Here is a 26,585-nt window from a genome sequence, read left to right on the forward strand (position 1 = left end):
ATAAAGGGACTATCGCCAAGCAGTGAGTAGCATTGGACCCCTTTTGCTTGCTATTCTGTCCTATTTTTCCTTAGAATTCAGGCGCTAAATACTGGGCACCTGTCGGCCAGATAAAAGCGACCAGTAAGGCCGCCAGACTAAAGACACGGGTGTCAGGCTTTCTGGGAAAGGACTAACAACCCCCGACTCTTCGGAGTTGAGAGTGTTGGTTTGCCTGGAACCAGCTTCCGCTTTTCCTGGACTTCCGGGCTGGGCTGAAGATCAACGGAGAGGAAAGCCATTCAGCTCTGGGGTCCCGACAAAAAGTTGGTTGACCCTACAGCTATGAGTGAACTCTCAAAGTCATGCCACCGAAGCAAGACTCGCCCATCTATCCTATCTATCCTGACCCTTGCCTACTGGATCGTACAAACTTCCTCCCACCTCTCTTCTCCAAGGCTAGTCCCTCTTCTAAAAACCACTCCCTGTTTCTGGTGCTTTTCTAGTTTCTCCTATAAGAATGATTTCTAGTATAAATTTTGGGACTCTGTTTCTTTCTTTAGGCAGTCAGTCTCACCAATCAGAAAGATATAATTTTTGCTCAAAGCCTCGTCATGGGGGGGACTATCTGGAATTTTAGGATCCCTCCTCAGATTAGCAGGCCTAACAAAGGCTATTCCCGAAGCTAGGATATGGGGAGCCTCAGAAATGATATCCTTCCTATCCATATGATGAGAAGTGAGGACAAAAGGCATCACTCTTCCAACCCTGGAAATCCCTTTCTCCCTCAGGGTATGGCCCTCCACTCCATTTTTGGGGCATATCATCATTATAGGACAAGGGTAAGGTCCCAGTACGAACAGGAGAATGCTTAGGACTCTAACAGGTTTTCGAGAATGCATCAGTAAGGGCCACTAAATCTGATTTTTCTTGGTCCTCTTTGTGGTCTAAGAGGAAAGGCACGGGTGCAGGTTTTCAAGAATGTGTCAGTAAGGGCCACTAAATCTGACCTTCCTTAGTCCTCTTTTTGGTCTAGGAGGAAAATGAGTGTTTCTGCTGCTGCTTTGGTGAGTGCAACTATTCCAGTTAGCAGGGTCCAGGGACCATTGCGGGTTCTTGGGCAAGAGGGGGATCTGCTGTTGCGCTGGTGAGCACAACTATTCTGATCAACAGGGTCCAGGGACCATTGTGGGTTCTTGGGCGGGCAGGGCGGGGGGGGGGGGGGCGCAAACAAACTGAAACCGTGGGCGGTTTTTTCTTTGACACAAAAAACACTCAGGCATCAACAGGCTCATGCTTGAAATACATCCTAAGCCACTGGGACCAATTTGACATGCAAACTCTGAAAAAGAAGTGGCTTATTTTTTTCTGGACTATGGCCTGGCCCTAATATTCTCTCTCGGATGGGGAAAATGGCTACCTGAGGGAAGTATAAATTACAGTAGTATCCTGCAGCTTGACCTTTTCTGTAAGAGGGAAGGCAAATGGTGTGAAATACCTTATGTCCAAGCTTTCTTTTCAATGAAGGAGAATCCACAACTACGCAAAGCTTGCAATTTACATCCCACAGGAGGACTTCTCAGCTTATCTCCATATCCTAGACTCCCTACAGCTCCCCTTCCTATTAATGATAAGCATCTTCTAATCTCCCCCACCCAGAAGGAAACAAGCAAAGAAATCTCCAAAGGACCACAAAACCCCCCCCACCCGGCTATTGGTTATGTCCCTCCAAGTTGTAGAGGGAAGGGAATTTGGCCCAACCCGGGTACATGTTTGCGTTTCCCTCTCTGATTCAAAGTAGATCAAGGTAAATGTGGGAAAGTTTTCAGATGATCCTGATAGGTATATAGATGTCCTACAGGGTCTAGGGCAAACCTTCAATCTCACTTGGAGAGATGCCACGCTATTGTTAAATCAAATCCTGGCCTTTAATGAAATGAATGCGGCTTTAGCTGCAGCCTGAGAGTTTGGAGATACCTGGAAAGGGCCAAATTCCCTACTGGTCAGCAAGCCGTCCCCAGTATGGATCCCCACTGGGACTTTGACTCAGACCATGGGGACTGGAGCCACAAACATCTGCTGACCTGTGTTCTAGAAGGACTAAGGAGAATTAGGAAAAAGTTCATGAATTATTCAATGATGTCCACCATAACGCAGGGAAAGGAAGAAAATCCTTTCGCCTTCCTCTAGCGGCTACAGAAGGCCTTAATAAAATATACTCCCCTGTCACCCGAATCCCTTAAAGGTCAATTGATCCTAAAAGATAAGTTTATTACCCAATCAGCTGCAGATATCAGGAGAAAGCTCCAAAAATAAGCCCTGGGCCCTGAACAAAATCTGGAGGCATTATTAAACCTGGCAACCTCAGTGTTCTATAATAGGGACCAAGAGGAATAGGTTGAAAAGGAAAAGTGAGATCAGAGAAAGGCTGCAGCCTTAGTCATGACCCTCAGACAAACAAATCTTAGTGGTTCAGAAAGGACAGAAAATGGAGCAGGCCAATCACCCAGTAGGGCTTGTTATCAGTGTGGTTTGCAAGGACACTTTAAAAGATTGTCCAATGAGAAACAAGCCGCCCCCTTGCCCATGTCCACTATGCCAAGGCAATCACTGGAAGTCGTACTGCCCCAGAGGGAAAAGGTTCTCTGGGCCAGAAGCCTCAAGCCAGATGACCCAACAACAGGACTGAGAGTGTCTGGGGCAAGCGCCAGCTCATGTCATCACCCTCACTGAGTACCAGGTATGTACAACCATTGAGGGCCAGGAAATTGACTTCCTCCTGGACACTGGTGTGGCCTTCTCAGTGTTAATCTCCTGTCCCGGACAGCTGTCCTCAAGGTCCGTTATCATCCAAGGAATCCTGACACAGACTGTAACCAGGTATTTCTCCAACTTCCTCAGTTGTAATTGGGAGACATTGTTTTTTTCACATGCCTTTCTTGTTATGCCTGAAAGTTCCACACCCTTATTAGGGAGGGACATATTAGCACAAAGGTACCAAAAACACAAAATGGGGAAAGGCCTGTCTCTTCAATTAATGATGCGGGGAAAACTGGATATCCACTTGCACAGGAATGAAATTAGACCCCTATCTTTTACCATACACAAAAATCAAATCAAAATAAAGACAAAATAAATCCAAGACCTGAAACATGAAACTACTAAAAGAAAACACTGAGGAAATGCTCCAGGACATCTGTCCAGGCAAAGATTTTTGTCTAAGACTTCAAAACCACAAGCAACAAAAGCAAAAATAGACAAATGGGGTTATATAAAACTAAAAAGCTTCTGCACAGCAAAGGACACAATCAGGAAAGCAAAGAGACAACCCACAGAATGGAAGAAAATATATTCAAACTACCTATCTGACAAAGGATTAATAACCAGAATATCTAAGGAGCTCAGATAGCTTGACAGAAAAAAAACAACAACAAAGCAACAAATAATGCTATTAAAAATGAGTAAAATATATGAATAGACATTTCTCAAAAAAAGACATTCAAGTGGCCAACACCACTAATCATCAGATAGATGCAAACCAAAACTACAATTAGATATCATTTTACTCCAGTTAAAATGGCTTTTTATCAAAAAGACAGGCAGTAACACATGCTGGCAAGGATTTGGAAAGCAGGAAACGTTTGTACGTTGTTGGTGGAAATGTAAATTAGTAGAGCCACTATGGAGAGCAGTATGGAATTTCCTCATAAAACTAGAAATAGAATTACCATATGATCCAGCAATTGCACTGCTGGATATATATCCAAAAGGAAGGAAATCAATATATTGAAAAGACATCTGCACTCCCACATTTACTGCAGCACTATTCATAATGGCCAAAATATGGATTCAACCTAAGGACCAGTGAACATTCAAATGGATAAAGAAAATGCAGTATCCATATACAATGGAACATTATTCAGTGATTAAAAAATGAAATCCTATCATTTGCAGGAACATGAATGGAACAAAAAGTCATGTTAAATGAAATAAGGCAAGCACAGAAGGAAGAATGTCGCACGTTTTCCCTCATAGTGTGGGGACTAAAAAAGTGAATCTCATGAGGATAGGTAGTAGATTGGTTGTTACCAGGGGCCAGGAAGGGTAGTGGGGAGGAGGGAAAGATAAGAAGTTGATTAATGGGCACATATGAAGTTTGATAAAAGAAATAAGACCTAGTGTTAGATAGATTTAAAAAAAAAAAGAAAGAAAGAAATCTCAAAAAATAAAAAGATACATTAAGATGAATAAAAGTGCAAATACAACATATCAAATTCATGGAATGCACCTAAATCAGTGCTCCTAAAGTTGACATTAGAAGTCTCAAATCAATAACAAGCTCCCAACTCAAGAACTAGATAAAGAGCAAAATGAACCCCAAACAAGCAGAAGGAATGAAATAACAAAGAGCAGATAACAGTGAAATTTCAAACAGAAAAATAGAGAAATTCAATGAAACAAAAAGCTCGTTCTTTGAAAAGCTAAATAAAATGGAAATATCTTAAGCAAGACTGGAAAAAGATGGAAATTACCAATATCAGGAATGAACCAGACATATTACTACAGACTCTCAAGACAAGAAAATAACAGTAAGAGAATACTACGAGCAACTCTCTCTATATAAATTAGACAACTCAGATGAGATGGACAAATTTCTCAAAAAGCATAAAATACCACATTAAACATACATAAAATAGCCCTGTAACTTTTAAGAAAATTCAATTTATAGTAAAAAAAAAAAAAAAAAACTCTAGAAAAATAAAGCTCTAGGACACATGGTTCCACTAGTAAATTCTCTGAAATATTCAAAGAAAAATTAATATATATTTTACATAAACTCTTTCAGAGAGTAAAAGTGGAGGGAATATCATAACTCATTTTATGAAGCCAGTATTAACTTGATATCAAAATCAGGTGAAGATAGTATAAAAAAGAAAAATATAGACCAGTATCTCTTATGAATATAGATATAAAAATCCTTACCAAAATATTAGCAAATCGAAGTTAGGAATAAGTAAAAAGAACTATATACTAGGACCAAGTGGGTTTACTCCAAGAATTCAAGACTGGTGCAATATTTGAAAATAAATCGACATATCCATCATATTAACAATCTAAGAAGAAAAAGTAGATCATGCAATCATATCAATTAACATAGAAAATTTATTGGACAAAAGTAAACACTGATCCATGATAAAAACTCTCAAAAAAGGTAGAAATTAGAGAATGGACTTCTTTAGTTTGAAAAGAGCTTTTATAAAAAATGTACAACTAACATACTTAATAGTGAAACACTGAGTGCTTTCTCCCCAAGATCAGGAAAAAAGCAAGGATATCCATTTTCATCATAGCTATTCAAAATAGCACTGGAAGTTTTAGCTAGGGCAACAGGCAGAAAAAGAATAAAAGGCATATAAATCACAAAGAAAGAAGTAAAACTACCCCTATTTGCAGATTATGTGATTGTCTATACAGAAAATCCCAAAGAATAAAACAAAACCAACAAACAAACAAAAAGCAAAAAATAGAAAAAGCCTTCCTAGAATTAATAGTACTAGTAATTAAGCAAGGTTGTAGAATGTAAAATCAACATCCAAGAATTAATTGTATTTCTATATATATTAGCAATGAACATGAGGTGGACACCTAAATTAATAATGAAATACCATTTACAATAACTGAAAACACAATAAATACTTAAGTGTAAATCTAACAAAACATTCAGAGTTTATATACTGAAAACTGCAATAAAAGAAATCAAAGGCAATCTAAAGGAAGAGATATAATGTGTTCATGGAGGCTCAACATGGAAAAATGTCAATTCTACCCACATTTACATCCAGATTTAATGTAATTCCTATAAAAATCCAAGCAATTTTTTGTAGATATAGACAAACTTATTCTAAAATTTACATGGAAAACAAAAGGGACCAAAATAGCTAAAAATTTTGAAAACGACAACTGAAGTGGGAGGAATCTGTGTATGCAATTTCAAGACTTATTGTTTAGCTACAATAATAAAGATTATGTGGTACTGACGGAGGGACAGACATATAGAACAGAACAGAGAAACCAGAAATAGAACTAAACAAATAGACCAGATTAATTTTCAAAAAAGGTGCAAAAACCACTCAACGGAGGAAAGGTAGCTTTTTTTTTTTTTTTTTTAAGTAGCACTGGAGCAAGAGGTCATTCATATGCAAAAACCAACCAACCAAACAAACAAAAAAAACACCTCAACCTAAACTCACACCTTAAAAAAAATCTAATCAAATGGATTTAAAGGCAAAATGTAAAACTATAAAAGTTTTAGAAAAAAAACACAGGAGAAAGTCTTTGCACCTTTGCCTAGGTGAAGGGTGCTTAGCCTTTACATCAAAAAAAAAAAACACAACTGCTAAAAGAAAAAGACGATAAATTGGACTTCATGGAAATTAAGCAGTTTTGCTCTGTGAATGACACTGTGAAGAGGAAAAAAGACAATGTATTGACGAGGAGAAAACAATTGCAATCAACATATCTGATGAAGGACAAGTTTTCTAGAACACATAAAAACTCAAAAATCAGTGATAAAAAAATCTAAAAAACACAGTCAGACAACAGGCAAAAGACCTGAACAGATGCTCAAAATTATTAGTCATTAGGGAAATACAAATTAAAACTATTTACAAAACTATCAAAATGGCTAAAATAAAAATAGTGACAACTCCAAATACTGGCAAGGTGTGGAGACACACTCATATATTGTTGGTGTGATTGTAAAATGATACAGTTGCTCTGGATAATAATTTGACAGTTTATTTAAACAGAAAACCTGCAACTGCCATAGAACCTAGATACCGCATCCTTTGGTGTAATGCTCATCATAATTACAAACTGTAAACAACCCAACAGAAAATGGTTGAACAAACTGTAGTGCATATATAGTATGGAATACTACTCAACAATAAAATGTAATGAATTATTGATCCATGTAACAATTTAGTTTAATCTCCAGGAAATTATGCTTAATGGAAAAAACCAATCCCAAAAGGCTACATATTGTATGGTTCTAATTATACTCATTCTTGAAATGGCAAAATATCGAAATAGAAAATAAATTAGTGGTTGCCAGAGTTTAGGAAAGGGGCTGGGTCACAGAGAGGTGGTGTGGCAATAAAAGGCAATGACAATAAATAAGCAATAGTACAGCCACTATGGAGAGCAGTATAAAATTTCCTCATAAAACTAGAAATAGAATTACCATATGATCCAGCTATTGCACTACTGGGTATATATCTAAAAGAAGGGAAATCAATATATAAAAAACACATCTGCACTCCCACATTTAGTGCAGCACTATTCACAACAGGCAAAATATGGAGTCAACCTAAGTACCCATGAACAAATCAAAGAATGAACAAATTGTTGTGTCATGATAGTATCAATGTCAACATCTGATTGCAATTTTGTACTATAATTTTGTAAGATGTTACCACTGGAAAAAACTGGTAAAGGGTACATAGGACTTCTCTGTTTCATTTCTTATAACTACATGGCAACCTACAATTAAATTACAATCTTAAAAGTTTAATAAAATTTTCTGAAAATGTATTGAATTTTTCAGATATAAATATAAAAATTTTATATGTATCAGCTGAAGCTGTTTTTGAGATAAACATGAAGGTATATATGTTTATCAAGTTTGAATATGAGAAACTAAGGAGTGTTCTATGGGAAAATTTTAAGTGGAAGATGTTCTGGGAACTTGTAGTATAACTTTTTTAAACCAATATATATATGCCTTCTACTTGTCTTTTTTTGTTGTTGTTTCTTATTTTCTCCCTTTCTTGCCTTACTTTAAGTATTTTCCTCATTAATTTCTTCCCTCTATTTCTAGAAGTTGTATACTCTGTCCATCCTTTTAGTGATTACCCTATAAGTTTAATATGCACACTTAATTTTAAAAAACTATAATCAATATTTAATATCTTCGTAGAAAACAGGACTTTTAGAATTTTTTTTTTTAGAGAGGGTCTCATGCTATCCCCCAGGCGAGTGCAGTGGCACAATCATGGCTCACTGCAGCTGTGACCTCCTAGGCTCAGGTGATTCTTTCACTTCAGTTTCCTGAGTAGCTACAGGCACGTGCCACCATGCTGGTCTAACTTTTGCATCTTTTTGTAGAGAGAAAGTTTTGCCATATTGCTCAGGCTTGTCTCGAACTTCTGGACTCAAGTGATCAGCCCAACTTAGCCTCCCAAAGTGCTGGGATTACAGGGGTGAGCCACAGTGCCTGGTCCGTTATAATACTTAACTATAATCACAATATCTCAAATTACATGCTGTTGTTTTCAGGAATTCTAGCATATTTTTTTTCCCCCATAATTGAGACATTATTTTTATTGTTTTATATAGTTACCATTGTCTAAATGTTTTTGTTTACCACAAATTCATATGCTGATATCTAATCCCCAGTGCAACAGTATAAAGTGTTGAGCCCTTTGGGAAGTGATTAACTCTGTCCTCATGAATGGTATTAGTGCCCTTATAAAAGAGGCCTTCAGGAGCTAGTTTGCTCCTACTACCACATGAAGATGCAGCAAGAAAGGGCCATCTTTGAAGCAGAAAGCAAGCATTCACCAGACACTGAATCTGTAGGCACCTTGACTGTGAACTTCCCAGCCTCCAGAACTGTAAGCAATAAATTTCTGTTGTTTATAAATTACCAGTCTAATGTATTTTGTTATAGCAGCAGAATGGACCAGGACAATAGTCAATTTTCTTAAAAAGATTTGTTCAGATGTTTACCATTATCTTTGCTTTTTCCTCTTGTATTCTCAAACCTCCATCTGAGATAATTTTTCTTCTGCCAGAGTATATCTTTAAAATTCCTTACGTGAGGTTCTTTTAGTGATAAAATGTTCCCATGTTTGTTTGTAGGAAAATGACATTTCATCCTCCCCCATTCTTGAATGGTAACTTTGCTGAGTGTAAAATTCTTGATTAAATGTTATTTTCTTTCAGCACATTGAAAGTATTATTTCAGTGTCTTCTGTTTCAAGTATTTTTACTGAGAGTTTACTAATCAGTCAAATTGTTGTTTAACTAGGTATTCTGTGATTTCTCTCCCTCCAATATTTTAAGATTTATCTTCATAAAATTGTAAAATTTACATTTGTCAAATACTGTAAATAAAATAAAAGGCATATAACTAATTATAACACCACAAGTTTAAAATCTTAAAATCAATAAGCATGCCAATTTAAATATTCATAAAGATATGAATATTCAACTTACAAAAGAAAAAAGCAGAAACAGCCAAAAACATTTAAAAGGTTAGTCTTGTTATTAAGCAAAGAACACATGTAAATAATAATATAAAATCTATTTCTTATAAACTAGGAAAAATATCAAAATTATAACATCAAGATATAAGGAATCATCTTTGTCTTCAAAGTTTATTGAAGTATACTTAACATAATCATATAATTTATTTTCTGGTAGTTTGTAAGACTATTTTTCTCTATTTTATACTGTTACTACTGTATCATGTGACTAGGTATACATTTCTTTTTATTTATCTTCCTAGGGATTTGTTTGGATTCATGAATCTGAAGATTGATGTCTTTGGAGAATTGAGAGATTTTTTTTGGTCATTCTATCTTCAAACATTTCTTTTTCCTCATTCTGTATTAATTCCTTCTAAACTCCAATTTGAATATATTTTATATTTTCTCACTCTATACTCCCTGCTTTTTTTTTTTTTATTATACTTTAAGTTCTAGGATACATATGCACAACGTACAGGTTTGTTACATAAGTATACATGTGCCATGTTGGTGTGCTGCACCCATCAACTCGTCAGCACCCATCAACTTGTCATTTACATCAGGTATAATTCCCAAAGCCATCCCTTCCCCCTGCCCACAATAGGCCCTGATGTGTGATGTTCCCCTTCCTTTGCCCAAGTGATCTCGTTGTTCAATTCCCACCTATGAGTGAGAACATGCGGTGTTTGGTTTTCTGTTTTTGCGATAGTTTGCTGAGAATGATGGTTTCCAGCTGCATCCATGTCCCTAAAAAGGACACGAACTCATCCTTTTTTATGGCTGCATAGTATTCCATGGTGTATATGTGCCACGTTTTCTTAATCCAGTCTGTCACTGATGGACACTTGGGTTGATTCCAAGTCTTTGCTATTGTGAATAGTGCCGCAATAAACATACGTGTGCATGTGTCTTTATAGCAGCATGATTTATAATCCTTTGGGTATATACCCAGTAATGGGATGGCTGGGTCATATGGTATTTCTAGTTTTAGATCCTTGAGGAATTGCCATACTGTTTTCTACAATGGTTGAACTAGTTTACAATCCCACCAACAGTGTAAAAGTGTTCTGATTTCTCCACATCCTCTCCAGCACCTGTTGTTTCCTGACTTCTTAATGATTGCCATTCTAACTGGTGTGAGATGGTATCTCATTGTGGTTTTGATTTGCATTTCTCTGATGGCCAGTGATGATGAGCATTTTTTCATGTGTCTGTTGGCTGTATGAATGTCTTCTTTTGAGAAATGTCTGTTCATATCCTTTGAGCACTTTTTGATGGGGCTGTTTGTTTTTTTCTTGTAAATTTGTTTGAGTTCTTTGTAGGTTCTGGATATCAGCCCTTTGTCAGATGAGTAGATTGCAAAATTTTTCTCTCATTCTGTAGGTTGCCTGTTCACTCTGATGGTAGTTTCTTTTGCTGTGCAGAAGCTCTTTAGTTTAATTAGGTCCAATTTGTCAATTTTGGCTTTTGTTGCCGTTGCTTTTGGTGTTTTAGACATGAAGTCCTTGCTCATGCCTATGTCCTGAATGGCATTACCTAGGTTTTCTACTAGGGTTTTTATGATTTTAGGTCTAACATTTAAGACTCTAATCCATCTTGAATTAATTTTCGTATAAGGAGTAAGGAAGGGATCCAGTGTCAGCATTCTACTTATGGCTAGCCAATTTTCCGAGTACCATTTATTAAATAGGGAATCCTTTCCCCATTTCTTGTTTTTGTCAAGTTTATCAAAGATCAGATGGCTGTAGATATTGTGGTATTTTTTCTGAGGGTTCTGTTCTGTTCCACTGGTCTATACCTCTGTTTTGGTACCAGTACCATGCAGTTTTGGTTACTGTAGCCTTGTAGTATAGTTTGAAGTCAGGTAGCGTGATGCCTCCAGTTTTGTTATTTTGAATTAGGATTGTCTTGGCAATGTGAGCTCTTTTTTTCTTCCATATGAACCTGAAAGTGGTTTTTTTCCAATTCTGTGAAGAAAGTCATTGGTAGCTTGATGGGGATGGCATTCAATCTATAAATTACCTTGGGCAGTATGGCCATTTTCACAGTATTGATTATTCCTATCCATGAGCATGGTATGTTCTTCCATTTGTTTGTGTCCTCTTTTATTTCACTGAGCAATGGTTTGTAGTTCTCCTTGAACAGGTCCTTTACATCCCTTGTAAGTTGGATTCCTAGGTATTTTATTGTCTTTGAAGCTATTGTGAATGGGAGATCATTCATGATTTGGCTCTCTGTCTATTACTGGTGTATAAGAATGCTTGTGATTTTTGCACATTGATTTTGTATCCTGAGACTTTGCTGAAGTTGCTTATCAGCTTAAGGAGATTTTGGGCTGAGATGATGGGGTTTTCTAAATATACAAGCATGTCATCCGCAAACAGGGACAATTTGACTTCTTTTCTTACCTGAATACCTTGATTTCTTTCTCTTGCCTGATTGCCCTAGCCAGAACTTCCAACACTATGTTGAATAGGAGTGGTGAGAGAGGGCATCCCTGTCTTGTGCCAGTTTTCAAAGGGGATTTTTCCAGTTTTTGCCCGTTCAGTATGATATTGGCTGTGGGTTTGTCATAAATAGCTCTTATTATTTTGAGGTACGTTCCATCAATACCGAATTTATTGAGCGTTTTTAGCATAAAGGGCTGTTGAATTTTGTCAAAAGCCTTTTCTGCATCTATTGAGATAATCATGTGGTTCTTGTCTTTGGTTCTGTTTATATGCTGGATTACGTTTATCGATTTGTGAATGTTGAACCAGCCTTGCGTCCCAGGGATGAAGCCCACTTGATCATGGTGGATAAGCTTTTTGATGTGCTGCTGAATCCGGTTTGCCAGTATTTTATTGAGGATTTTTGCATCGATGTTCATCAGGGATATTGGTCTAAAATTTTCTTTTTTTGTTGTGTCTCTGCCAGGCTTTGGTATCAGGATGATGTTGGCCTCATAAAATGAGTTAGGGAGGATTCCCTCTTTTTCTATTGATTGGAATCATTTCAGAAGGAATGGTACCAGCTCCTCCTTGTACCTCTGGTAGAATTCAGCTGTGAATCCATCTGGTCCTGGACTTTTTTTGGTTGGTAGGCTATTAATTATTGCCTCAATTTCAGAGCCTGCCATTGGTCTATTTAGGGATTCAACTTCTTCCTGCTTTAGTCTTGGAAGAGTGTAAGTGTACAGAAAATTATCCATTTCTTCTAGATTTTCTAGTTTATTTGCATTGAAGTGTTTATAGTATTCTCTGATGGTAGTTTGTATTTCTGTGGGGTCGGTGGTGATATCACCTTTATCATTTTTTATTGCGTCTATTTGATTCTTCTCTCTTTTCTTCTTTATTAATCTTGCTAGCAGTCTGTCAATTTTGTTGATGTTTTCAAAAAACCAATTCCCGGATTCATTGATTTTTTGGAGGGTTTTTTGTGTCTCTATCTCCTTCAGTTCTGCTGATCTTAGTTATTTCTTGCCTTCTGCTAGCTTTGCAATGTGTTTGCTCTTGCTTCTCCAGTTCTTTTAATTGTGATGTTAGAGTGTCCATTTTAGATCTTTCCAGCTTTCTCTTGTGGGCATTTAGTGCTATAAATTTCCCTCTACACACTGCTTTAAATGTGTCCCAGAGATTGTGGTATGTTGTATCTTTGCTCTCATTGGTTTCAAAGAACATCTTTATTTCTGCTTTCATTTCGTTATGTACCCAGTAGTCATTCAGGAGCAGGTTGTTCAGTTTCCATGTAGTTGAGCGGTTTTGGTTGAGTTTCTTAGTCCTGAGTTCTAGTTTGATTGCACTGTGGTCTGAGAGACAGTTTGTTATAATTTCTGTTCTTGTACATTTGCTGAGGAGTGCTTTACTTCCAGTTATGTGGTCAATTTTGGAATAAGTGTGATGTGGTGCTGAGAAGAATATATTCTGTTGATTTGGGGTGGAGAGTTCTATAGATGTCTATTAGGTCCGCTTGGTGCAGAGATGAGTTCAATTCCTGGATATCCTTGTTTACTTTCTGTCTCGTTGATCTGTCTAATATTGACAGTGGAGTGTTGAAGTCTCCCATTATTATTGTATGGGAGTCTAAGTCTCTTTGTAAGTCTCTAAGGACTTGCTTTATGAATCTGGGTGCTTCTGTATTGGGTGCATATATATTTAGGAGAGTTAGCTCTTCCTGTTGAATTGATCCCTTTACCATTATGTAATGGCCTTCTTTGTCTCTTTTGATCTTTGATGGTTTAAAGTCTGTTTTATCAGAGACTACGATTGCAACCCCTGCTTTTTTTTGTTCTCCATTTGCTTGGTAGATCTTCCTCCATCCCTTTATTTTGAGCCTATGTATGTCTCTGCATGTGAGATGGGTCTCCTGAATACAGCAGACTGATGGGTCTTGACTCTTTATCCAGTTTGCCAGTCTGTGTCTTTTAATTGGAGCATTTAGTCCATTTACATTTAAGGTTAATATTGTTATGTGTGAACTTGATCCTGCCATTATGATATTAACTGGTTATTTTGCTCATTAGTTGATGCAGTTTCTTCCTAGCCTCGATGGTCTTTACATTTTGGCATGTTTTTGCAATGGCTGGTACCAGTTGTTCCTTTCCATGTTTAGGGCTTCCTTCAGGGTCTCTTGTAAGGTAGGCCTGGTGGTGACAAAATCTCTAAGCATTTGCTTATCTGTAAAGGATTTTATTTCTCCTTCACTGATGAAACTTAGTTTGGCTGGATATGAAATTCTGGGTTGAAAATTCTTTTCTTTAAGAACGTTGAATATTGGCCCCCACTCTCTTCTGGCTTGTAGAGTTTCTGCCGAGAGGTCTGCTGTTATGCTGATTGGCTTCCCTTTGTGGGTAACCCGACCTTTCTCTCTGGCTGCCCTTAAGATTTTTTCCTTCATTTCAACTTTGGTGAATCTGGCAATTATGTGTCTTGGAGTTGCTCTTCTGGAGGAGTATCTTTGTGGAGTTCTCTGTATTTCCTGAATTTGAATGTTGGCCTGCCCTACTAGGTTGGGGAAGTTCTCCTGGATGATATCCTGAAGAGTGTTTTCCAACTTGCTTCCATTTTCCCCCTCACTTTCAGGCACCCCAATCAGACGTAGATTTGGTCTTTTTACATAATCCCATACTTCTTGCAGGCTTTGTTCATTTCTTTTTCTTCTTTTTTCTTTTGGTTTCTCTTCTCGCTTCATTTCATTCATTTGATCCTCAATCGCTGATACTCTTTCTTCCAGTTGATTGAGTCAGTTAATGAAGCTTGTGGATTTGTCACGTATTTCTCATGTCATGGTTTTCATCTCTGTCATTTCGTTTATGACCTTCTCTGCATTAATTAATCTAGTTGTCAATTCTTCCATTCTTTTTTCAAGATTTTTAGTTTCTTTGCGCTGGGTATGTAATTCCTCCTTTAGCTCTGCGAAGTTTGATGGACTGAAGCCTTCTTCTCTCATCTCGTCAAAGTCATTCTCTGACCAGCTTCGATCTGTTGCTGGCGATGGGCTGCGCTCCTTTGCAGGGGGAGATGCGCTCTTATTTTTTGAATTTCCAGTTTTTCTGCCCTGCTTTTTCCCCATCTTTGTGGTTTTATCTGCCTCTGGTCTTTGATGATGGTGACGTACTGATGGGGTTTTGGTATAGGTGTCCTTCCTGTTTGATAGTTTTCCTTCTGACAGTCAGGACCCTCAGCTATAGGTCTGCTGGAGATTGCTTGAGGTCCACTCCTGACCCTGTTTGCCTGGGTATCAGCAGCAGAGGTTGCAGAAGATAGAATATTGCTGAACAGCGAGTGTACCTGTCTGATTCTTCCTTTGGAAGCTTCCACTCAGGGGTGTACTCCACCCTGTGAGGTGTGGGGTGTCAGACTGCCCCTAGTGGAGGATGTCTCCCAGGTAGGCTACTCAGGGGTCAGGGACCCACTTGAGCAGGCAGTCTGTCCGTTCTCAGATTTCAATCTCCGTGTTGGGAGATCCACTGCTCTCTTCAAACCTGTCAGACAGAGTTGTTTGTGTCTGGGCAGGTTTGTGCTGCTTTTTTTGTTGTTGTTGTTTAGCTGTGCCCTGTCCCCAGAGGTGGAGTCTACAGAGACAGGCGGGTTTCCCTGAGCTGCTGTGAGATCCACCCAGTTCGAGCTTCCCAGCAGCTTTGTTTACCTACTTAAGCCTCAGCAATGGCGGGCGCCCCTCCCCCAGCCTCGCTGCTGCCTTGTGGTTAGATCGCAGACTGCTGTGCCAGTAATGAGGGAGGCTCAGTGGCCGTGGGACCCTCCCAGCCAGGGGTGGGTATAATCTCCTGGTGTGCCCATTTGCTTAAAGCACAGTATTGGGGTCGGAGTTACCCGATTTTCCAGGTGTTGTGTGTCTCAGTTCCCCTGGCTTGGAAAAGGGATTCCCTTCCCCCTTGCGCTTCCCAGGTGAGGCGATGCCTCGCCCTGCTTCAGCTCTCGCTGGTCGGGCTGCAGCGGCTGACCAGCACTGATTGTTCGGCACTCCCTAGTGAGATGACCCCAGTACCTCAGTTGAAAATGCAGAAATCACCGGCCTTCTGTGTCGCTCGCGCTGAGAGTTGGAGACTGGAGCTGTTCCTATTTGGCCATCTTGCTCCGCCCCAGGCCCCGAAGTTTTTAACTCTCATAGTAGTCTGCACTGAACCTCTAGCAATTTGTCAATTATAGTTTAGGTCTGCCTATCTGACAGTTTCCCACGCTTATTAGTGTTCATGAGTCTGTTCTGTTAAGCCCCTTTCTCCCTCACTCATCCATCTTGAATTCCCATGTGTATGCTGGTCTGCTTAATGGTGTTCCATAGGTCTATTAGGCTCTGTTCAGTTTTCTTCCATCTTTTTTGTTTCTGTTCCTCAGATTTGTTAATTTCAAGTGTTATGTCTTTAAGTTTGCTGATTCTTTTTTCTGCCTGCTGAAAACTGCTTTTGAATCCCTCTAATGATTTTTTGTCAGCAATTGTACTTGTCAACTCATTTCTTCATTATTCTTTTTTATCTTCTTTATTTTGTCTCTGTTGCAGGATGCTCATCATGACTTAGAACTCCTGAGTACATTGTCATGAAGAACACGTGCAGAGAGATTTACTAGCATACCATATGAATCTTCACACTCATGGGGAAAAAGTATTTTCTAGCCTGGACTGAATATATATATAAGTGTTTTTATAGCTGTCCTCTGTAAATAATCTCAGGGTGGCCTGTTGCTGTCTAACGCTACAAAAGGGAGGGCTGTTAATAGTGGCCACTTCCTCCTGCATACAGTGGAGAGAAGCCTCATTATAGATGGTGCCATCATCGCCTTAAAAGATGATATTAAACTGAGAAGTCATTTTAGCTGCCTGATTGACTATTTTTTTTTTTTTTTTTTTTTTTTTTGAGACGGAGTCTCGCTCTGTCACCCAAGCTGGAGTGCACTGGCCAGATCTCAGCTCACTGCAAGCTCCGCCTCCTGGGTTCACGCCATTCTCCTGCCTCAGCCTCCCGAGTAGCTGGGACTACAGGCGCCCGCCACCTCACCCGGCTAGTTTTTTGTATTTTTTAGTAGAGACGGGGTTTCACCGTGTTAGCCAGGATGGTCTCGATCTCCTGACCTTGTGATCCGCCCGCCTCGGCCTCCCAAAGTGCTGGGATTACAGGCTTGAGCCACCGCGCCCGGCCCTGATTGACTATTTTTTATGTTTAAATACATTTATTGATATTTACTTTTGCTCACACATCATTATCTTGGCATTGTCAATATCTTCCTTTCGTTCTGTGAGAATCTTTAAGACAGTTGTTTTAAAGCCTTTGTCTAGTAAGTTCACCATTTCATCTTCCTCATGGATTTTTGTCAATTTATGTTTTCATTTGAATCGATCATACTTTTTCTTTGCTTTGTCAATTTTTTTTGAACTCTGAATATTTCAATCTTGTAATACAGTATTCTGGAAAGCAGTTTATCTCCCTTCCCTACGGTTTGCTTTTTTTTTTTTTAATTGTTATAAGGTGTTCTGTGTAAGAGAGAAGCCTGAGGTATAAACTTAAGGCCTTTCTCTTTTTCTCAGCCTGCCTTTTCCTCTGGGCATGCATAGTGACTTTCCAAATTCCCCTATATATGTAGCTGCTTTTGAATGTTTAAATCCTATAATTTCTGGGTCCCAAAAGAGAAGAAGAAAAATGTAGGGGAAAATGTAGGTCCTGTCCTTATAAATCCCTTGAAGATACTTCAGCCAGTGTGGGTTGCAACAATGGCATCCTGTCTTTGCCTCTGCACTTCTACAACCCAAAGCAGTAATCCACAAACAGAAGCTGGATCCCCAATATTTGGAGGATAAGGTCCTTAATTGCCCATTCTGTCTTCCACAAGCTGTCCTATGAACTCTAGTACGTGCTAGCTGGAGCACTGGAAAATGGTTGGGTAGTAGCACACTAGGTTAAAACTGACCCAGATTAACCACAATCTACTAGTCAAGCCTTTTCCAGTAAGCTGTAAGCCTTTGAATAGATTATAAAGTTCCAAAATAGTTATATCAGAGAGATCCTGCCAGTTCAATGGTTGTCCAGATGGAGAAACAGATTCCTGATATATACTACTCTGCCATCTTCTGCTCCCCTATAGACTTTTATAAGCTAAGTATATTTGGTGTGGGTTAAAAAAATAGAAACTCTTCAAGATGATTGTACTGTTACTTTAAATGACCCATGTTACTTTCATATTATCTAAATAATACTAAGAATAATTTGATTCATGTCTATAAAAAATAAGTGCTGTGTTTTTATTTCCTGAAATTTTTCTTTTAACCAATATTAGTTATAGAACCATTTTTGGCAGCAAATGGAAAATGTTATCTCCTCCCTAAAATCTGTGCATGTGTTTATTACAGTTACAGAATTGAAAGATGAGTCATTGAAGATTACAATGGTAAATCTCTTTATACTAAAATGGAAAACTGGTAATCAATTTCTCTTTCTATGAATTAGATATTTCTTATTTTACACACACACACACGTGTGAGTAAATCTTTAAAGGACCTCATAACATTTCTATGAGCTATGTATTATCCCTATAAAACTAAGTAGAGATCATAAATCAAATTAATGACAAAACTGAGAATGAAATTCATGACAAATCATTCTTCAGTGTGTAACCACAGTGGTTGATCTGTTATTTTTAATGAAATTTAGGGGGAAAAAAGAGTATTTGATCTTTTAAAAAAAAACAAGTAGGGAATAAATTATAAATTTAGGGAGATTAAATGCTACTATTTTGTGGGTACTTAACTACTGGAACAAGATGTGCTAAACCTTGTAAAGTAACAAGGTAACACTACTAGTAAATGCTAGTAAATATGAAGTCAGAGATCTGATATTAAAGTTACAACACTTGTTCTTTGGTGTCAGCCAAGATGGAGAAAGTAACCATAGCTTCTCTCTCCTACTGATTGTTTACAGAGTACACAGTGATTACCTGATGACACTGAATGTAAAATAATAGCAGGCACATTTGGGACTGAAGTCAGAGCTTGAATAACAGCTCTTAATGGGGCTAGGCCTAATTGTGGAGCTGCAATACTATAATGATGACAGTGTTAGCACCCGAAGCCCAGAGAGAAGACCTACCTACCTCTTTGGTTAATGGAAACAAAAAAAAAAAAGAGCCGATATTGTCTAAAGAACTGAGGTAAGAGGAATCTCTTTCTCTCTTTTTTTCTTTTCTTTTGTTCTTTGTCCCAAAGGTCAGTTGTGTACAACTATATAATTGCAAAGGGAGTTAATACTCTATAAGAAACCTCTTCTGGTCAGAGTAACTGGAAATGGGGTCCCCTGGAAGCTGGAGAGTGGGTGGGGGGGAATTCTTGGAAAGAAGAGAGCTAAAGAAGGTGGATTCTCTAATTTTGTATGTGAACTGACCCAAGTTCCAGGGTCACCCCTGAGCTGTGAATACTTGGGACAGTATAAAAGAAGTACAAGAAAAGCTTTTAAAACATAAACATAGTATATACTGCTGCCCAAGTCTCAAACTAACTCGTAAATGGTTCATGTACTGGGCAGACACTAACAGTATAGCAAAGGCTGAGCCACTACCCACAGAAAGTGAGACAGAATTTACAATCTGAATCCAATCAGATAAATTGCTAAAACTAACTAATTAAAATTCCCCAGAGGATTTTAACAGGAGTTAAATAATTTACTTACAATGTAGTGTTCAGAATGTCCAGGATACAATCCAAAATTTCTCAACATAGAACAAGGAAAATTTGACCAGTTCTCATTGGAAAAGATATCAACCAATGTCAACTCCAAGGTAAGCCAGATATTGAAATTGTCAGAAGAATAGTTTTAAGCAGTTATTATAACTATTCTCCATGACATAAAGGGCAATAATTTTGAAATAAATGTAAAAATACAAGTTCTTAGCAGAGAAATTGGAAACCATTAACAAAAAAACCAAATGGAGAATTTAGAACTGAAAATATATCTGAAATGAAAGCCACTAGATATGTTCAAAGGCAGAATGAAGATGAAAGAGGGCAAAAGTCAGCGAATTTGAAGATAGATCATAGAAATAACCTAAAATTAATACAGAGTAAAAAAGATTTTAGGCCGGGCGCGGTGGCTCAAGCCTGTAATCCCAGCACTTTGGGAGGCCGAGACGGGCGGATCACGAGGTCAGGAGATCGAGACCATCCTGGCGAACACGGTGAAACCCCGTCTCTACTAAAAAATACAAAAAAACTAGCCAGGCGAGGTGGCGGGCGCCTGTAGTCCCAGCTACTCGGGAGGCTGAGGCAGGAGAATGGCGTAAACCCGGGAGGTGGAGCTTGCAGTGAGCTGAGATCTGGCCACTGCACTCCAGCCTGGGCAACAAAGCGAGACTCCGTCTCAAAAAAAAAAAAAAAAAAAAAAAAAAAAGATTTTAAAAATTAACAGAGTCTCAGGGATTTGTGAGACATTACCAAAAATTCTAAAATTCATGTTATAGAAGCAGCAAAAAAAAAAGAAAAAAAAAAGTAAATATCCCAAATTTGGTAAAAGACATAAATTTACAGAATCATAAAGTTCACTGGACCCAGAAGGATAATCTAAAAGAAAACTACACCCAGATACATCATAATCAAATTGCTGAAACTAAAGCTGAAGAAAAAATATTTTCCAAGCAGCCAGAGAATTTTGCCATTACACATAAGGAAATAGCAATTTGAATTGATTGCTCATTTCTTTTCAGGAACCATGGAGCAAAAGATAGTGGAATAATATTTTATTTTATTTTTTTTTAAATGCTGAAATAAAAGAACATTCAACCCAGATTTCTGTATCTAGTGAAAATATCCTTCAGGAGTAATATGGAGATAAAGACATTTCCTAATGAAGAAAAGCTAAGAAAAGGTTTCACCAACAGACCTACTCTAAAAACAAAAACTCAAACAACAACAACCATGATCATCACTTAACAGTTACTATGAGTCAGTTTTCTAAGTGCTTTACATAGATTAATTCACTTTATCCGAGAAATATGGTACTATTAACATCCTTATTATATAGATGAGAAAACGAAAACAAAAAAGGCATTAACATAGTAGAACACAAGCAATCTGTCTTCAGAGATGATGCTCTTAACCATTACTTCGTAATATCTCCCAACTTACTTATATAAAAAATTTGGAGGATATTAAGATGTCCAAATAGTAGGAAACCATTTCAAACATATGCAATGATTTAAACATTTATTTTTATTTAATGCTGCTCTCTAGACATAAAAATAGGAAAGTAAGGCACCAACTTGATGCGTTAATTTACCTGAAAAAAACATGCTATAGAACTATGGTAAAACACTGATTTATCCATAGTAACCACAACAATAAACATTTTCCCAGTACTTACTATGTGTCAGAATTTGTTTTAGGTAAAAAAGAATAAGATAAAGCTCCTGTCTTTAAGAAGTTTCTACTAACTAGGTGATACAGACAAGCAAATAATTAATTACAATATACTATGACATGTTCCATAGCAGAAACATGTACAAAGCCAAAAGTGCATACAGAATAGAAAGGCTGTAGAAAGGAAGCACCAATCTAATCATGGCTATTATAAAAATAATGATTTTAAAAATGGCTTTGAGAAGCACAAAAAATGAACATTCAGGGAAATATCCTCTTTTCTATAACTAATGTAAACTACTATGTCTGTTTCAAAGTTTGTAAATATATTCTCAGTTAAATCAGCAATGCACAGACAGAAAAGTCAGAAGGTGCGCCCATGCTGTTTATATGTATTAATTTTCAAAGCTTTCAGGATAAAGATGAACAACTTATTCCAAAGTAATTAGAATCAGCTCCTGCTAATTAATTTTCCACTCACTCAGCAGTCCAGTGCTTGGTAATTATGAGGATACAAAAGGGAGAAAAAAAATTAATCAGAAAAACCTTTCAATATAACAAAAAGTGGTATTTCTATACTGGATCAAGAAAGCTATATTTAATTTGAAGAATTATCTTAACAGTTGCAAAGAATAATTTCTCCATTTAAACAGTGGGATCCTTAAGGGGAAGACCATTTCTTATTTTTCTTTCTAATCTTAGAATCCCTAATGCTTAATATGGGACTTGGCAAATAAGCATATTACTATGTTTACCGAATTAAAATTTTATTACAAAAGAATTAGCAAGAGAATGAAGTTTAATTCTTTCTTGATGTTATTGCTTGTATAAAGAAAGAGTTCTTTTATGTTTGAAAACCACTTAATTCCACAGGAAAAACAGGATCCCCTGAACTCATTGGTGTAGGTAATATAAGTAATGGTTAAAAAAGGAACACTATGAAAGAATCAACTGGTGTTCCTTAAAGGCCAGCACAAACTTTAGCTTTAGTCTCTATCATGGTACCTTAATTCTTTATTTGCTTTTACTAAAATTAAATGTTATAGTACACGTGACAGCAAAGAGAATATAGTAACTAATGACCCATTCATAATCTCCTGTATCTGTGCTTCAAGTGGCTGCCACTGATGGGATATAAACTGTCGATGTAACAGAAAGAACATTACAACTCATATTCCATACTAGTCAATGGACACATTTAATTTTATATTCATACTGCACACAGGATACATAAATGGCTATCAATTATGAAACCCTGAAACTATACAGTTGCTATATATTTTTAGGTTGCTCTGAGATCAACTATTAATTAATGCTCATTAAATCAACAGATTCTAAGTTGACACTTCTAACTTAAGTGATGTAATTGTCCTCATTTAGGGGATTTAAACCTAAGAGTTGCTAAAATAGTGGCAAATAATTACCATTAAATTGAGGATGGATATCAACATCTGTGTCAACAAAGGCATAGTTTTAGGTAGACTAATTTAATATAATAATAGTATATCATTAATGTAATATAATAATTTAAATATACCCAGTTGCCAAGTGTTAAAAGATTAACAATATGAATTGAGCTTTTTTTTCACAACAACACATCAACATTCCTATTTAATAAATTGGAATATAAGCTCCTAACTTGTGAAAACAAGTTACTTTAATAAACTTGGCAGTTTAGTTTTATTAAATTAGTATTTACCTACAATTAATGGATATCAACTGATGATTATAAACAATCACAGAAAACAGTAACTTTACATAGTAATAAACTGGATTCTCTGGGTTAGGAATTGATAACTTCTACCAGTAGTAATATAACAGTCTCTGAAAGTTTAACTTAACAGGCAGAAAAAAAACAAAACAAAACCAAAAAACAAAACAACAACAACAACAAAAAGAAGTGAAGTGGGAAAATTGTGGCTACAGAATACTAAAGCTCTTAACCCTGGAAAAAAAAAGGGGCAAACTTAAGTGTTAAGACTAAAGTTTCTTAGGTTTATCAATATAGTGTATTGATTAGTGGTATGGAATTAACTTTCTCTGCAACATGTTGGTGACTTTCTTACCTAGAGAGCATGCCCAGAGGTGTAACATTAAGTGATCCCATCAGCATTGCCAGGGCCATCCCTGGTGCTTCCCGTTCTATTACTTCTTTTGTGGCCTGTAATTAAAGATTAAATAGCAGACTGAGTGAAATAAGCCAAAAAAGAATGAAGTCAGACTAGTAAAACCCACTTAAAAATGAGTATAAACCAGGCTTTCAATAACCATACTTTTAGTTTCTGAAACATTTATCTTTCTGAGGCATCCAGACTCAATTCGCAAGGACCACTGAATAAAAGCTGAGGATCAAGAAAATAAAGAAGATTTTTATATTAGCAGTCTTTTCATATTGCTTATAGCTCAGAAGTATTTGATAGAAATCTCATCTCACTAATAACTTAAATTCTAAAAATGAAGCTTCAGATGGCTATAACAAATTAGTAGGTTTTTCACTGGGTAAGTAATCTGGGTATTTTCCTTTGTCTATTACTCTTGAAATACTTAGTCCCTGAAAACCTGAGATAATCCATATCTCTCCTAGCTCTATGCTTTTATAATATGATTAAAAAGATCTCAAGAAGTCATCATGTCAACCTTCCCCATGTACTGGCTAGAGGAAAAATTCTACATTTACATCTTCCAAATCTTTAATATAAATTAACTGTCTTTTTTTTTTTTTTTCAGGTTTCTCCACTTTTTAAAAAAAATTATACTTTAAGCTCTGGGGTACATGTGCAGAATGTGCAGGTTTGTTAACCTAGGTATACACGTGGCATGGTGGTTTGCTGCACCCATCAATTCGTCTGTATTAGGTATTTCTCCTAATGCCATCTCTCCCTTAACCCTCCACCCCCTGATGTGTGATGTTCCCCTCCGTGTGTCCATGTGTTCTCATTATTCAAATCCCACTTATGAGTGAGAACACGTGGTGTTTTGCTTTCTGTTCCTGTGTTCGTTTGCTGAGAATCATGGTTTCCAGCTTCATCTATGTCCCCGCGAAAGACATAAACTCATCCTTTTTTATGACTGCATAGCATTCCATGGCATATATGTGCCAAATTTTCTTTAGTCTATAATGATGGGCATTTGGGTTGGTTCCAAGTCTTCACTATTGTGAATATTGCTGCAATAAACATACGTGTGCATGTGTCTTTAGAGTAGAATGACATATAATCTTTTGGGTACATACCCAGTAATGGTTCAAGTGGTATTTCTGGTTCTAGATCATTGAGAAATTGCCACACTATCTTCCACAAAAGTTTCCATAAAAGTATAAAAACAGTATAAAAGCATTCCTATTTTTCCACATCCTATCCAGCATCTATTGTTCCCTGACATTTTAATGATCGTCATTCGAACTGGCATGAGATGGTATCTCATTGTGGTTTTTGACTTGCATTTTTCTAACGACCAGTGACCATTAGCTTTTTTATATACGTTTGTTGGCTGCACAAATATCTTTGTTTTGAGAAGTGTCTGTTCATATCCTTTGCCCACTTTTTGATGGTGTTGTTTTTTTCTTGTAAATTTGTTTAAGTTCTTTGTAGATTCTGGATATTAGCCCTTTGTCAGATAGACAGATTGCAAAATTTTTCTCCCATTCTGTAGGTTGTCTGTTGACTCTGATGATGGTTTCTTTTGCTGTGCAGAAGCTCTTTAGTTTAATTAGATCCCGTTTGTCAATTTTGGCTTTTGTTGTGATTGTTTTTTGTGTTCTAGTCATGAAATTTTTGCCCATGCCTATGTCTTGAATGATATTGCCTATGTTTTCTTCTAGGGTTTTTATGGTTTTAGGTCTTATATGTAAGTCTTTAATCCATCTTGAGTTAAATTTTGTATAATGTGTAAGGAAGGGATCCAGTTTCAGTTTTCTGCATGTGGCTAGCCAGTATTCCCAACACCATTTATTAAATAGAAAATTCTTTCCCCATTGCTTGTTTTTATCAGGTTTATCAAAGATAAAATGGTTGTAAATGTGTGGCGTTATTTCTGAGGCCTCTGTTCTGTTCCTTGGTCTATGTATCTGTTTTGGTACAAGTACCATGCTGTTTTGGTTACTGTAGTCTTGTAGTCTTGGTACTAGTACCATGCTGTGTTGGTTACTGTAGTCTTGTAGTATAGTTTGAAGTCAGGTAGCGTGATGCCTCCAGCTTTGTTCTTTTTGCTTCGGATTGTCTTGGGTATACGAGCTCTTTTTGGTTCCATAGTAAAGTAGTTTTTTCTAATTCTGGGAAGAAAATCAGTGGTAACTTGATGGGGATAGCATTGAATCTATAAATTCCTTTGGGCAGTATGGACATTTTCACAATATTGATTCTTCCTATCCATGAGCATGGAATGTTTTTCCATTTGTTTGTGTCCTTTCTTATTTCCTTGAGCAGTCGTTTGTACTTCTCCTTGAAGAGGTCCTTCACATCCCTTGTTAGTTGTCTTCCTAGGTATTTTACTCTCTTTGTAGTAATTGTGAATGGGAGTTCACTCATGATTTGGCTCTCTGTTGCTCTGTTATTGGTGTATAAGATTTCTTGTGATTTTTGTGCACTGATTTTGTAGCCTGAGACTGGTGAAATTTCTTATCAGCTTAAGGAGATTTTGGGCTGAGACAATGGGGTTTTCTAAATATACAATCATGTCATCTGCAAACAGAGACAATTTGACGTCCTCTCTTCTTATTTGATTGCCCTTTATTTCTTTCACTTGCCTGACTGCCCTGGCCAGAACTTCCAATACTATGTTGAATAGGAGTGGTGAGAGAGGGCATCCTTGTCTAGTGCCAGTTTTCAAAGAGAATACTTCCAGCTTTTGCCCATTCAGTATGATATTGGCTGTGGGCTTGTCATAAATGGCTCTTATTATTTTGAGATACATTCCATCAATACCTAGTTTATTGAGAGTTTTAGCATGAAGGGCTGTTGAATTTTATCGAGGACTTTCCTATATCTGTGGAGATAATTATGTGGTTTTTGTCATTGGTTCAGTTTATGTGATGGATTACATGTACTGATTTGCATATGTAAACCAGCTTTGCATCTCAGGGATGAAGCCAACTTGATTGTGGTGGATAAGCTTTTTGATGTGCTGCTGGATTCGGTTTGCCAGTATTTTATTGAGGATTTATGCATCAATGTTCATTGGGGATATTGGCCTGAAATTTTCTTTTTTTGTTGTGTCTCTGTCAGGTTTTGATATCAGGATGATGCTGGCCTCACAGAATAAGTTAAGGAGGATTCCCTCTTTTTCTATTGTTTGGAATAGTTTCAGAAGGAATGGCATCAGCTTCTCTTTGTACTTCTGGTAGAATTCAGCTGTGAATCTGTCTGGTTCTGGGCTTTTTTGGTGGGTACCCTATTAATTACTGCCTCAATTTCAGAACTTATTTTTGGTCTATTCAGGGATTTATTTCTTCCTGGTTTAGTCTTG

General features: G+C 37.3%; 1 protein-coding gene across 14 annotated transcripts in view; it reads right to left on the reverse strand.

Annotated features, from left to right (window-relative positions):
* The window catches only part of GPHN (gephyrin), a 791,686-nt gene that overhangs the window by 303,383 nt on the left and 461,718 nt on the right, over positions 1-26,585 (reverse strand). For 13 of the 14 annotated variants that reach the window (XM_033187698.1, XM_033187697.1, XM_033187683.1 and 10 more), the window contains one exon: positions 23,189-23,283. The exons of the other annotated variant lie outside the window; for it this stretch is intronic. In XM_033187698.1, coding sequence (XP_033043589.1) covers positions 23,189-23,283 — 95 coding nt within the window. The remainder of the gene's footprint in view (positions 1-23,188; positions 23,284-26,585) is intronic. 14 annotated transcript variants of the gene reach the window in all.

The sequence above is a fragment of the Trachypithecus francoisi genome, unplaced genomic scaffold, assembly GCF_009764315.1.
Source record: "Trachypithecus francoisi isolate TF-2019V2 unplaced genomic scaffold, Tfra_2.0 Lachesis_group3, whole genome shotgun sequence".
Classification (NCBI taxonomy): Eukaryota; Metazoa; Chordata; class Mammalia; order Primates; family Cercopithecidae; genus Trachypithecus; species Trachypithecus francoisi.